Source organism: Macaca nemestrina, chromosome 18, assembly GCF_043159975.1.
Source record: "Macaca nemestrina isolate mMacNem1 chromosome 18, mMacNem.hap1, whole genome shotgun sequence".
Classification (NCBI taxonomy): domain Eukaryota; kingdom Metazoa; phylum Chordata; class Mammalia; order Primates; family Cercopithecidae; genus Macaca; species Macaca nemestrina.
Genome location: NC_092142.1, coordinates 80950009 through 80964170, shown reverse-complemented (window position 1 = coordinate 80964170; position 14162 = coordinate 80950009). Strand labels below are relative to the sequence as shown.

At 42.6% G+C, this 14162-nt stretch overlaps 2 protein-coding genes across 9 annotated transcripts in view; one reads left to right on the top strand and one right to left on the bottom strand.

The window, feature by feature from the left end:
• The window catches only part of LOC105491202 (hydroxysteroid 17-beta dehydrogenase 2), a 64346-nt gene extending 62444 nt beyond the window's left edge, over window positions 1-1902 (bottom strand). Inside the window, exon 1 of the mRNA XM_011757377.3 lies at window positions 1401-1902. Coding sequence (XP_011755679.1) covers window positions 1401-1665 — 265 coding nt within the window. The 5' untranslated portion in view covers window positions 1666-1902. The remainder of the gene's footprint in view (window positions 1-1400) is intronic.
• A 3946-nt stretch (window positions 1903-5848) lies between these two features.
• LOC105491203 (short chain dehydrogenase/reductase family 42E, member 1) overlaps window positions 5849-14162 on the top strand; it is a 31531-nt gene continuing 23217 nt past the window's right edge. For 2 of the 8 annotated variants that reach the window (XM_071085015.1, XM_071085014.1), the window contains exons 1-3: window positions 5861-5935; window positions 6700-7005; window positions 8248-8379. The gene's annotated coding sequence lies outside the window, so the exon portion shown is untranslated. Of the gene's footprint in view, window positions 5936-6069; window positions 6180-6699; window positions 7006-8247; window positions 8380-14162 lie in introns of those variants that run through there. The other 6 variants (XM_071085011.1, XM_071085012.1, XM_071085009.1 and 3 more) reach the window with 6 other exon arrangements.

The window sequence follows — 14162 nt, the reverse complement described above, 5'->3', positions numbered from 1 at the left end:
GCACCTTCAGCGGCTGATGTGGGCTCACTGAGTTGGGTGCCTGTTTTGTGAGCGTTAATTCATGCCTGCATCTTGAAATGCAGAAGATAAAGAATGTTGACAAAATAAACAAGCAAGAAGGAATTCCCATTTTTCTCAGCTACCCTGTGGTTTGCCTGAGTTCATCCTAAGCTTTCCTAATAGAACAGGACACGGAATAGGAAGATTGAGACTCTCTTACAAATGTCACCGATAAGCCATTTGAGAATTCTAGTGAAAATGTGGAAAACCCAGCCAGACTCCCAGATACCTGATTCCAGGTGAGGTCAGACGTTCTTGCAGATAAATATCCCATTGACTGAATTTTCTCCCCTTAAACTTTCAAAAATTAATTTAAATAAGCTTGTTTTCTGTGACACATCAAACCCCCAACAAGCACCACTTGAATTTTGTTTCAAGAAAGCGTTTTTCTTTAACACAATAACAAAATCTGTTTCTCTGTAAATTGCCAAGCCCCAGATTTTCTCTCAACCACATCCCCATCCCATTCTTGCCTTCACCCTGAGGCCCATGGTCAGAGGGGTGATGATCTCCCACAAACGATTCCACAGCTGATTTTTTTTTAATTTGGCAGGGCTTTCTGGGTTAGGATAACGTTGGATAATCCTAATTACAGCCATATCCAAGCTTAAACTCCATAACCAAACAAACCAGTTTTACAACTCAAAGAAATTTAATTTGGCCTCACACTTGCGGTGGGGAAACTCACACACACACACTCACACACACACAAAGAAGGGAAAAACTGGCAGCTCAGCTAACAGGCAACCGAATTTGGACACACTGCCAGCTTGGTCCAATTAAGAAACATTAGAGGTCTAATGAAGAACAGTTCAGACAGGACGCAAGGTTCTTGACAGCAGCCAAGCAAACTGCAAAGTCTCCAGCCCAGGTGAGTGAATCCCTTCAACCTTTCAAAACAGCAAGGGGCCAGTAGAACTTGGCTTGTAAGCTTTCCTGCATACCTAGGGAAGAAGGGTCCAGGTGGAGAACCTGGCCAAACAATGATCTCAGAACAAAAGTCCATTTAAGCCTAAAAAACAATCTATGGGACATTCCTGGGTACAACAGAACACATGAAATATTGCCATTTTGCCTATTAATATTTATTCCTGGGAAATTAACAAACTCATTGTCTGGGTGCATTTCATCCTCTCCTTCCCTCCTGCTACCAGCCCCTTCAAATGCACCTCCTGGAAAAAACTGAACCAAAGCAATGTCATGAAAAATACTTGGGCGAGGGCTTTCATTTACTCCATGCCAAGTATTTTATTTTTAAGCCAGATTTGACAAAGTCCTGCTAAGGCAAAGCAAGTTTCAGATCGTGCCCTCCGTGAAAATTGCAGCGCCGTTCTGCTTACCTGTCACCAGGACTGCCTTCTGATCCACAGGTAACAACTCTTGGCCAGATAAGTAAGTATACATGAGGAAACATGACAGAGAGAAGAGGATCAAGCCCCAAAACGGGGACAGGATGAGTAGGCAGACTGCACAGAGGCCTGCCAGGCAGACCATCCAGTTCCACAGCTGCCCCGAGCTCTTCTTGTATTTGCAAAATACTGTCCCGCACAGTACTGTGGGGACAGCCAGACAGATCCATGTCGTGTCTGAGAAGAAAGTGCTCATTCTCAGTGACTCGCTGCACCTTCAAGTGCTCAGGGCCAGTGAGTCTAGTGGGCAAAGGCTGACTGGAGGCAGCCTGAGTTATGTGAACAGAGAGTCAAGAAGGGAGGGGAGAAAGCAGCCCCAGCCCCTTTCGACTGAGCAGAGATTAAGCATAATCATATTCCCAGTGGGTAATTTAAACCAGTGTGCACTTCAACATAAATACCAAGGCACTTCCTATTTGACCACTCTCCCCCTCCCTGCCCCCTGCATACACAACACATGCACATACTCACCCACAAACACACACCTATTTTTTTAATGACAGTCCACCTCTGGAGAGATGACTAATTGGATAATAATTGACAGAATTCGAACTGCACAGAGAATAACAGGAAAATCCTCTAGCTCCCGGGAAAATACTGTCTTCTTCAAGAGCCTGCAGTGTGTCTGGGTGCTGAGTCCTTTTTCTGACTCAGGAGTGAGTGAGAGAGAGAGAGAGAGAGAGAGAGAGAGAGAGTGTGTGTGTGTGTGTGTGTGTGTGTGTGTGTGTGTGTGCATGCATATAAATTCAGGCAATCAATGAAGTTTGGAAAATAGATTCTGGAAGGGAAGGCACCTCTGATCTGGTCCATAGCTTCAGGACTCCTACAAATCCCAACTGAGGCAGGCTGAAGGGTTGGATGGAGAGGGATATGAAAGTAGAGGAAGATATTCCTTGGCAGAGGAAAGTGCTTTGGTCTTTCCTGAGGGGAAACATGCCAGGGAGAGATAATAATGACAATTAAATAATAGCGGCTAACATCTACTGGTACTTTTTTGTGACAGAGGCTGTGCATAGCTGCTTATTTGTTCATTCGCTTTATTGCAAGCCTATTCTATGCCAGCCTCCATTCACTGGCACTCGGCTCATTCTCCTTGAATACAATATCCTTATGAAGCTGGTTCTAGTATTATAGTAATTTTACAGGTGAGGAAACCAGGGCACAGAGAGGATAAGAGACTTAGTCAAGATCTCACAGCAGTGCAGTCTTGCAGCCTGATCTCAGAGCTTTTTGCTCCTAAGCATTCTATTCCACTGCCTGCTTTAGGCAAAAAATAATAATAAAAAAAATAAAAATTAATACATTATGTGCTAGATCTTTCCTATTTTCACCCCATTTCAACCTTGTAAAACACTTAGAGGTGGATATTATTATTATGGCCAATTTACAGAAAGAAAAACTGAGGCTGGGAAAAAAATAAATCCCTTACTCACAATTGGCTTGAAAGCCAGCACTGTGCCGCTACAGCACCACCTAACAGTGCTGAGCCAGAGAGGGGCCACTGCACCTGGGCTCACGGTGTGCCCCACGTGGGCCACATGCCCGGCTGTAGGGAGGCGAGGTTCTGATCAAGGCTGGGCTTTGGCGAAGCTAGAGAGAACCTTTCTCTATTTGAGGTCGGTTTCCCTGTATTCAAATCTAATCTGAGCTCCACCACTGATTAATTACATAGTCTTGGGTGGGTCACTTTACCTCTCTAGACCTTCATCCCTTCAGCTATAAAATCATATCATATCCTGCCTGGAACAGTAGAAGGAACCTCATAAATGCTAGTGATTCGTGTTTTTTAAACAGGAGGAGAATGAAGAATAAGAGGAAGTCGTGTAAAACAAAGCGTCCAATGAAACATAGACTTGTCCCAAAACACGTGCTGGAGTTAAATGAGGGGCAGGAGGAGGAGGGGAGAGGATGCCTTTTGTGGATGATGCTGGGGAGGCAGGACTTGGGAAGGAAGGGACCCAGCAGTACACCCCCTGTAAAGGGAGGCAAGCAGAGCCCACCTGGGCTCAGAGCCAACTCAGGCTCAGAGCCAACTCAAGACCCAAGGGAGAAGGGGTGGGAAGCAGTGTCTTGTGAACCATTACTGTGCTGTGGGACTGTGGGGTTGGACAACAAGGCAATTATGAGGGTCTACGTGCAGTGATGGCAACTCTTGTCTGCCCTCCCAGCCACATGGACATTTGAGTCAAGGAGATGTTACCAGCTGCAGGCTGGGAAGCTTAGGGGCAGGGATCTGGAGTTGTCTTTGGCTAGCCCTGAACTCTCCCTCACTCCACAGACCCCAATTCCTTCCTGGGTGTCCTCGGAGCCACGGGGCACCTCTCACAATCCTTGTGGCCTCACCAGCCCAGAGCATCCTGGCAGTTAGCTCCGGTCGAAAAACAGTTTCCAGGTGAGGCGACAGGACTAGTTATGGCTCTTTGCTGAGAGTCTTGGCATTTGGTCAGTGGCTCCCCACATTTGGGCTGGGTTTCCTGCCAAGTGCATGTCCACGTGAGAGGAGGTGACTTTCCTCCTGGAGGCAGCCCCTGTGACTTCCCAGACCTGCTCTGTCCTGGGGCTTCCAAGGAGAGGGCAAAATCTGTGAGCAAAAGCCACCCTCAAGCCACACAGAAGTCCCAGGAAGGATACTCCATGAGCCCTGATGGTGAAGGGGATGAACAGTATTAAGAACATGAGCTTTCAGGTCTCACAGACTTTTAAATTGAGTTCGAATCCTGACTTAGCTGTGAGTCACTGGGCAAGTTACCTGCCCTTCCTAAGCCTCAGTTTCCTCTTCTGTAAAATGAGGGTAGGAGGAGTCCTGCTTCCAAGGGCTGTTTTGAAAAGTGAATGACATCATTCTTGCATTGTCCCTGGCACTGACATGTACTCATGGATGGTAGGCACTTTTCTCATTTTTGGGGATACCAACTGCCTCTTAGTCTTTTTCCTCTGGGCAGAGAGAAAGAGGTTCTTGCCAGCTACCTCCTCATTCATTTATTTCTTCTTTCAGTTCAGCACCCAGGTGTTTCCCTTGTCATCCTTCAGATATCTGTTTAAACGTCACCTCCTGTCACCCAATCTGAGTATCTCCTATCAGCACGCCTTATTCATTGCCTTTGTTGCACTTAGCTCAAGACACAATTATATATTTACTTTGATTATTTTAACACCATTTTCTGTCTCCCATACTAGACCATAAACTTCATGAGGGCAGGAACCTTATCTGTTTATTGTTTTACCTTTACTGTTCACCAAATGCCCAGTCCAGTGTCTGACACATCATGTATACATAATTAATGTTTGTTGGATGAATATAGGAAGGAGCACATTTCTATTGAGAGCCTTCTACATGGCCAGTTCTGCACTAGCCATGAAGGAATTCAGCAGTGAATAATATAGACCCGGTTCCTGGCCTTGCAGAGTTGAGGACCCAGTGCTTCCAGGAGGCCTGCTGCAGGAGCAGGGACTAGTGGAGGGGGGGTGTGCATGGTGGTGGAAAGGAAGGCTATTTACCAGTTGGGGAATATATGGAATTGTAGAATCCCCAGGTGAGAACTAGCCCAACCCTTTCTGAGCCCTGAACGTCCTCATCCTGACGTCAGGGTCGGTCCATCTGAGAGCTACCACTGAATGAAGATTTCCCCCAATCTATTGAGCTAAATCGTGTTTCTTGTTTGTCCCCACCATTTTGTCCTGAAGCTATTCTCGAGGCCATCATGGCTTGGCCAGTGTCCCTTTTCTGGCAAGCTTGCTCTCAGCCTTCCAGAGAGAAGGAGCCAATTGGACCAACTCATTCTTGCTAATGATGCCGGTGGGTCAATGTGCCATTTCCTCCTGCCAGCAGAGGGGCCTTTTGGAAAATGCCTTCTGAAAACAAAACATCTTACCCAAAAGAAAAGATTGCCTTCCCACCAAAAAGAAAAAAAAAAAATGCTGGGCAAAGCAATGCTGGGAAAAAAATGCTGAGAATCCTCCAATGTATACTTTCTTAGAATTGGTGGATCATGAGTTTAGAAGAGAACTTGAGGAAGGAACTGCCCATCTGAATGGGGATTCTCTCTGTAACATCCCCACCAAGTGGTCATCTTGTCTATTGCCAAAACATCTCTGAGAACAGGCGCTTCACTGCCTCTGAAAGCTGATTTTCCCATTCAAGACGACGGCTCGGGACAGTAGAACCTTCTCCTCTAGGCCAAATTCATCTTGACATTTGTCTTCCCTCTCCACATGGAGTCGGAGGATGTCTTGTTCTATTTCTTTCAAATATTTGAAAGATATTTCAGAGCTCAAACATTTTTAAAATCACGTTGTTACAATAACTGAAGAACATGTTGCTATGACGAGGGTAACATAATGACGGCATGATTTGCCAAGCAAAGAATGACTGTGTGTTGACGTCATAGTGACCCAAAGTTCAGGATATGGACAGGGTGGTACAAGCCATAACAGATCGTCTCAGGGACATCACAGAGATCTTGTTGGTAATACAGGGTTTTTGTTTGGTTGTTTGTTTCTTGCTTTTTGAGCATTAGGGTAATAACTGATGTTTTAAGTGTTTGTGATTGTACAAATATCATGTATTACATATTTGTCTATTTCATACAGTGGGGAGGGGTGAGGAGACTAGGAGAAGATGGCCAGTAGTTGGGGCTGGACCATGCCTTTTTTCTGTCTTTGAAATAATATGTGGTAAAGATGTCTAAACTCCTCAATTATAAATTCCAAGTAAGTCAGATCCCATTTTTTATAGGGTTTCAGGGATCTGCAGCCACTTCTCAGAATAGCATCCAATTTCTTACATCTCCCCTGAAAGATTAGGCCCGGGACTGGGCACAACAATTTCAGTACAGTGCAAAGAACATAGACTAGAATAAGATTATCACCTCCCCTATCCTTAAAGCTATATTTTTGCTTATGTGTCCAAAGACTTATTTGCTCTTTTAACAAAAGTGCCCTATTCTTGACTATCACGGTGTTTGTTATCAAGCAAAATTCCAGTTTTTATAGTTTCTGTGTCACTTTTAACTTTTTTGGTAAAATATCGTACTCATGTGGAGAAATTATCCAAAATATAAATAAACATCCATTCATCCATAGTGATATAAGTTATCAGTTAAGTGAATGAGAAGAGACAAATCTCACATGCTGAAGAATTATAGATAATGGACATAAATACTCCTTGCCTCAAGGACTTGGAGTGTAAGTCTCCATTAAGTGTGAGCTACACAGGGTAACTTTCTTCCAGAGTGCAGTATGAAAACAGAGAAACAGAGCAACTTTACCATGAAGAAACCCGACAAACACTACCTCAGCCAGGTAGTGAAGGTCAGCACCAACAATGGCAAGTCATGTTGATAGTATGATGTGATTTAAAAAAAAAAAAAAAGGCAACTTTATCATTGCAGAACATTCTACAAAATACCCAACAAGTATTGGGTCAAGGTCATCAAAAAACAAGGACATTCTGAGAAACAGTCTCAGCCAAAAGGAGCCCAAGAAGACGTGACGACTAAATGTAATGTGGAAACCTGAGACAGAAAAGAAACATCAGGTAAAAACCAAGGAAATCTGAATACAGTATAGACTTTAGTTAATAATAATATATCAGCATTGGTTCATGAATTGTGACAAATGTGAGGTCAGATGGAAATTAGCATCAGAACTTGGTATGTAACCAGGGCTTTTGCAGAGTGGTGTGCGTGTGTGTGTGTGTGTGTGTGTGTATCTGTCTAGGGGCATGTATATGTGTGTATACCTGCATGTGTGTGCTTGTGTACAGGTGTATAGGTGTGTAGGTGTACCTGAATGTGTCTGTGTGTGTGTAAGTGTATGTATGTGTATACATATGTAGGTATGTGGATATTCGTGTGTGTGTACATGCGCACACGTATGTTTATGTACTCATGTGTGTAGAGGTGTGTGTCTGTGTCTGTGGGTGTATGTGCGGCATATGGGGAGGATGTAGGGAGTGTGTGGGGGTGTCTCCATTCATATGTGTTTATATGTGTGTGTGCACATGCATGTGTAGATATGTATAAGGGTATTGTACCTGTGCACACATGCATAGGTGTGTGGATGTGCATGTACACAGGCATATCTATATATTCGTGTGTGTCTTTGAGTGAATATTTGTGTATGTATGTGCATGTGTGTATGTATATGTAGATGTGTCTATCTCTGTATCTGCATCAGTATATGTATATATGTGCATATGTATACATATGCAGATGTGTATATCTCTGCGTATAGGTGTATGTGTGTATGTGTATATACATGTAGATGTGTACATGTATCTCTCTGTATCTGTGTGTAGGTATATGTGTGTATGTGCATGTGTGTGTGTATATATATAGAGAGAGAGAGATGGGTACATCTCTGTATCTGTGTGTAGGTATATGTGTGTATGTGCATGTGTATATACATAGATGTGAATGTATATATATATATATCGGTATCTATGTGTAGGTATACATGTGTGCATGCATGTGTGTATATACATAAACGTGTATCTCTCTGTATCTGTCTGTAGGTATGTGTGTGCATGTGTGTATATATTTAGCTGTGTACATGTATCTCTTTGTATCTGTGGGTAGGTATATGTGTGTATGTGCATGTGTGTATATACGTCGATGTGTATGTGTATCTCTATCTGTGTGTAGGTAGGTATGTATGTGCTTGTGTGTATATATGTAGAGGTATACATGTATCTCTGTATCTGTGTAGGTACATGTGTGTGTTTGCATATGTGTATATATGTAGACGTATATGTGTATCTCTCTGTATCTGTGTGTAGGTGTCTGTGTGTGTACGTGTGTATGTGTTTGGATGTGTTTCTGCACATGCACTGCCAGTGAGTCAACCAGTCAGTCCACTTCCAACAAGGAGGCCTGCTCACAGCTGCTGGACCGGAGGAAGGCTGTTGAAGGTGGGTGTGGGTTCCTTCCTTGCTCCATTACAGCTCTCAAGCCCAGCTGCTAAGCATCTCCTTGGGCTCTGCAGTCTGTAAACTGGGGATAACATTAATAGTCTCTCCCTCATTGTGTTCTTAGGAAAGTTATGTGAGATAAATGCTGGTTAAATGTCAAGTACAATGTCTGGTCCAGATTTCTCATTCAATAACACTTGACTTCAGGAACCTCCTCCTGACCGATGGGTCAGAAATTACCCTGACTTGCGTGTTCTTTACTTATCCTGTGACTTTCTATTTGTGGAGACCACTCCCAAGCCAACTTTGCCCTTGTCTGCCACTTATGACTATAAATCCAAGAATGAAGCAATAAGGGTAGGGAGAGGCAATCCACTGAAATTAAACAATAATAGATTACCTGATGATTAGCTTTAGTCCACTCCCTGATTCATCAATTATTTGCTAAATGTTTATTCCAGACCAATAATTAGAGATACAGACCCCTCCTTGCCCTTGGGGCTTGGGTGTGCGTGAGGAGTAAGGCACGCTCCTGCATGCCTTGCGTTCCATACACAGTGAATCAGCGAATTCTGTTAGGAAAAGACAGATTGAAAGATCCCTGAGCTCTGTTTCGATTTTTTCTCTTGGATAATTACAAGGATTCTCTGTCTATACAACTGTAATTCTCCTAAATACATTAAGAGATCAACATGTATAAAAATGTTTCTCCCCATGTGTCCCAGTATTTCTCTCTCTCTCTCTCTCTGTTTTTTTCTCTCTCGCTCACTCTTTCTCTCTCTCTCTCCCCCCTCTTCTTATTCTCCCTCTTAAATTTCTTGAATTTTACATCCACCATCTCCCGTTCCTTTCCTCACTCTTGGAAAGGAACAGAGTGTGAGAATTCTACCCTGAACAGGGGGAAGTGATAGAATGGATGCCCCTCTATCACTAGGCTGAATGTTTTTTCAGCCCCTTCCAACAGCAGAGAGGAGGCCTTGCATCCCTTTCCACGTTGGTCAGCCAAGCCAGAGCAACCCTCTGTCAGGGCAGTGATTCCAGCGTGACTTCCTGAAGTGCTTCTTAGATGGTGTCTGGAGAGAGTGCCCACTTTCCCTGGTCCATGGCGAGATGCTGACCACCAGCAAGGACAACATATTGAATTTCCATAAGATCTGATTCACCTCATTGAAGGGACTGTCTTCAGAGATGATAGCTTTCCTCCTCTTTCAAGCATTAAAATAGCTTTTTGTATATGAGACCACTGTGGTAGATGATCACACTTAGTGGTTGTTGCTGTTTGATATCCTTACTTGGCAAAAGTAAAAGTTGGCAAGCCTACATGACTTCCACAATTTTGGTGAGAAATCTTAACCAGCATTCAAAGTTCAAAGATATGGGAGCCCCACTGATGTACAACATGGTGGCTTTGAGTTAGACTGACCTGGGTTAGAATTCCAACTCTGCTACTTAATTGACAATGAGACCTGCTCTCTCTGCTCTGAGCCTGCTCACCTGCTCACCAGTACTGCAGATAATAATACCTAACTTCTATTGGTTATAAGGACAGTCTATGTAGATGGTCTGGCATGTCACAGTTTTCCATGGCAGCCATTATCACAAGAGTCTTCTTGGTCCCAACAAAAATTCCTGCAGTCTAATTCTTTCCGGCTTCTGTCCTTTCTTCTTGGGTCCTACAACCTGATGAATAGAAGCTGAAAGCAACTAATATACAACTTTGGCATGAATAGTCATGGCCAAGTTTCACAAAAGGAAACACACTTGTATCTGTATCTCCAGTCTCCAGAAGGGACATTAAACCTAGGTTGAGACTATTAGAAAGAAGATACTTAAATATTTGGGAGCAGAGCTGAATAACAAAAGTAAATTACATCATAAGCCAGATGTTCCAGGAACTTCATTTCTTTCTTTTTTTTTTTTTTTTTTTTTTTTGCCTGAAGGAAAAGTTTTAATTCATAAAGGAAACGATGAGCAGAAATTGCTATCACAAAACAGTAATTCATGGTTCATGGTTATTTAAAATGAGCCCATTTGAAAATAATCAAAGATGTTCACAATGATTTATAAAGAGAGTTGTTCATTTCAGTGTTATTTATCATATGCAAAATGTAGAAACATCCTAAATGGCTTACCATAAAGTATTTGTTATATAAATTACGGTACTTTAGTTTGATGGACTGCTATGCAGCCATTAAAAATTGTGTTGTTGAGAAATATTTAATGATTTGAGAAAAAGATTGCAATATTTTCTAAGCAAGGAGAGCAGATTACAAAGTGGAATGTATAGTATGATCATATTTTATGCCATTATAACACTGATATCAGCTGAACGCTTCTAAACTTTAGGATCCAGATAAGATTGGCTCAAATGCCCAATTCTATGGTCTTGGGAAGCCTTGCCAAGAGTTCTTCAGTTTCTCAGGGAACTACTTTCTTACAGGTCCTTCTGCCTCTTGTCAGCCACTGCTTCGCTATGTCATTCTGACTTCAGGGTGAAACTCAACCTCTCTTATCTGCTTGCAAAACAAAATTTATAGCAGTAAAGCTATTTTTGGTGGCATTGATGTTGGGGTAAAAAAGATGGATGGGATAGAGGTATTCATACTCTGTGGTGGTATGAGTAGTAGTCCCTCAAAAGATATGTCCATGTTCTAACTCCAGGAACCTGTGAATATGATCCTTGGAGAAAGAGGGTCTTTATAGATGTAACAAAGTAAAGGATGTGGAGATGAGATCGTCTTGGATTAGCATAGGCTCTAAATCCAGTGACACATATCTTTATAAGAGAAGAGAAGACGACAGAGGTAGACACAGGACAAAGGCCACGTGAAGACAGGGCAGAGATTACAGCCACAGTGCCACAGCCAGGTGATGCCTGGAGCCACCAGAAGCTGAAAGAGACAGTGAGTAGCCTCCCTTGGAGCCTCTAGAGGAACTATGGCCCTACCAACACATAGGTTTTAGAAGTCTGTCCTCCAGAACTGTGAGCAAATAGATTTAGATTTCTTTTATTTAAGCCAGGGTTCCCCAACCTCTGGGCCATAGACTGGTACCAGTCCGTGGCCTGTTACGAACCAATCTGCGCAGCAGGAGGTGAGCAGTGGGCAAGCTAGTGAAGCTACATCTGTATACACAGCCTCTCTCCATTGTTCACATTACCTCTTGAGCTCTGCGTCCTGTCAGATCAGTAGTGGCATTAGATTCTTATAGAAGCACAAACCCTACTGTGAGCTGCACATGTGAGGGATCTAGGTTGTGTGCTCCTTATGAGAATCTAACACCTGGTGATCTGTCACTGTCTCCCATCACCCCCAGATGGGACTGTCTAGTTGTAGGAAAACAAGCTCAGGGCTCCCACTGACTCTACATTACGGTGAGTTGTATAATTATTTCATTATATGTGACAATGTAATAGTAATACAAATGAAGTGCACAATAAATGTAATGTACTTGAATCATCCTAAAACCATCCCCCGCTACCCCCACAAAGACCTGTGGAAAAGTGTCTTCCATGAAACCAGTTGCTGGTACCAATAAAAGTTGTGGGCTGCTGATTCAAGCCACCAAGGTCATGGTCATCCTTTAAGGCAGACCTAGGAAACTACCACAATCACCAAAGGAAATACAACAGTGATGATAACTCTACTTACTAAAGGATGCTTTGTCTCCTCTCACCACCACCAGGGAGTTTCACTCACCTCCTAGACACTTTCTTGAGCTTCTCTTAATTTTCTCACTCTCTCTTTAACCTCCTCCTCTTCCTCCCACCCATATTGTTCCACAGACTCAACTTCTCCCTGTTTCCTACAGGGTTGTCATCTTACTTGTGATCTCACAGCCCACTCTAACTCCTACTTCCAAAGTTACATGTGCTAAATTTACTTTATTCATAGCCTTCCCTGTCTCAGTGAGGGCAACTTCGTCCTTTCAGCAGCACAGCATGCAAGCACTGGACTCCCCTTGACTCTGTTCTTGGAATCAATCCACATCCAATGCACCAAGAAACCTTGCTGGCTCTACCTTCACAATGTATCCACTACCTGACCACTTCTGACTCCCTCCACTGCTGCTAACCTAGTCCTAGGCGTCATCACCCGCTGCCAGCATTGCAGCTGCTTCCAGTAGATCCCTCTGGTTCCACGCTTGTCTCCCAACAGTCCGTTTTCAACCCAGCACCAGAAAAAAATTCCTTTCATAACTTTAGTCCGATCTTATCACTCATCTACTGAAAACCTGGCAAAGTCTCCCTTCTCACCTAGAGAAAAGCCAAAATCCTTAAATGGCTACAAGGATGATCTGGCCCTTGTAGCTCTTAGACCACAGCTGACTTCTACCCCCTCATTCACTCCATTCTAGTCCCAAGGACCTACTTACTTCTTATCAAACACATGGGACACCCTCCTTGATCTAGCAGTTTCCTCTGCCTAGAATGTTCTTGTCCAGTTGCCTAATTCCCTCGACTCCTGTGATTCCTTTCTCATATGTCTCTGGCTCAATGCAACTGGCCACCTCAACATGCTCTGAATTTTCCCGTGGAAATGATCTAAATAATAAAACCATGGCAATGACAACAAACAACAAACTTCCTGCTCTATCTGTCTGCTGACAATGGACTGAATGTTTGTGTCACCTCAACCCCCAAGTTCATATGCTGAAATCCTAACCCCCAATGTGATGGTATTTGGAGGTAGAGCCTTTGGGAGGTAATTAGACTATGGCAGTAGAGCCCTCAGGAATGGGATTAGTGCCCTTACAACCTGGAGAGTTCTCTTGCCCTCTTTTGGCCGTGGGAGGATAAAGGAAGCCAGCAACCCGCAGAGCCAGCAGTTCTGCAGCCTCACCAGAACCCAATCATGCTGGCACCCTGATCTCAGACTTGCCTCCTCCAGAACTGTGAAAAAAAATTATGTTGTTGATAAGCCTCCTGTTGCTGATAAGCCACCTCTGGTACTTTGGAATAGCAGCCCAAACTGAACAAAACACTGTCTATCTGTCAAAAACAAAATAAAACAAAATGATTGTCGTGAGTACACTGTTAACGTGTTTATTTGAACTGAAATATGAAGTCAATTATTTTTTCTAACAGCTGATCATTAAATATAATGTGGCCATAAAACTCAAAAATAATTTAAATACTTTGATTTAGCTGTTTGACTTGACAGCGTGAAATGGCTTTGCCAATTACATGATGAGCATATTCCAGAAGTTGAATGAGTTAAATCTTCAGTTATAAAGTTGTCCTAAAATATATTTAACAAACAAAAGATAAAAGCATTTTATCAAAAATATTTCATTCACAATATTGTATTATATTGAGATTAACATTAACGCTGTTGTGATTTACCCAACTCTGAGTATACTTAGGTAATGTAATGCCTCGGAGAAAAAAAAACAACTAGTATAATTAGTACTCATTTGATAAGGGTTTAAACCCATTTTGGTTTAATTTCTGGACACTAAAGATTGAATAATAAATTATTTTGCCAGTAATCTTGTTTTCAATTCTCAGCTTCCAGCAAAAGTGAAGAAGAACCTAACCTAGTTGTCAGTTGATCTTAAAATGTAATTTGGGGTATATAATTCAAAAGGAGGTTTAAAAATTGAGTGTCCCATCTATTCCTAACTTGCTGAGAATTTTATCATAACAGGATGTTGAATTTTGTCAAAAGTTTGTTCTTCATCTATGGATATGATCATATGATTAAGCTTATTTAATATGCTAATATTGAGAATTATATTGATGGATTTTTAAATTGAGTAAACTTGCTCTTCAAATCTAGTTC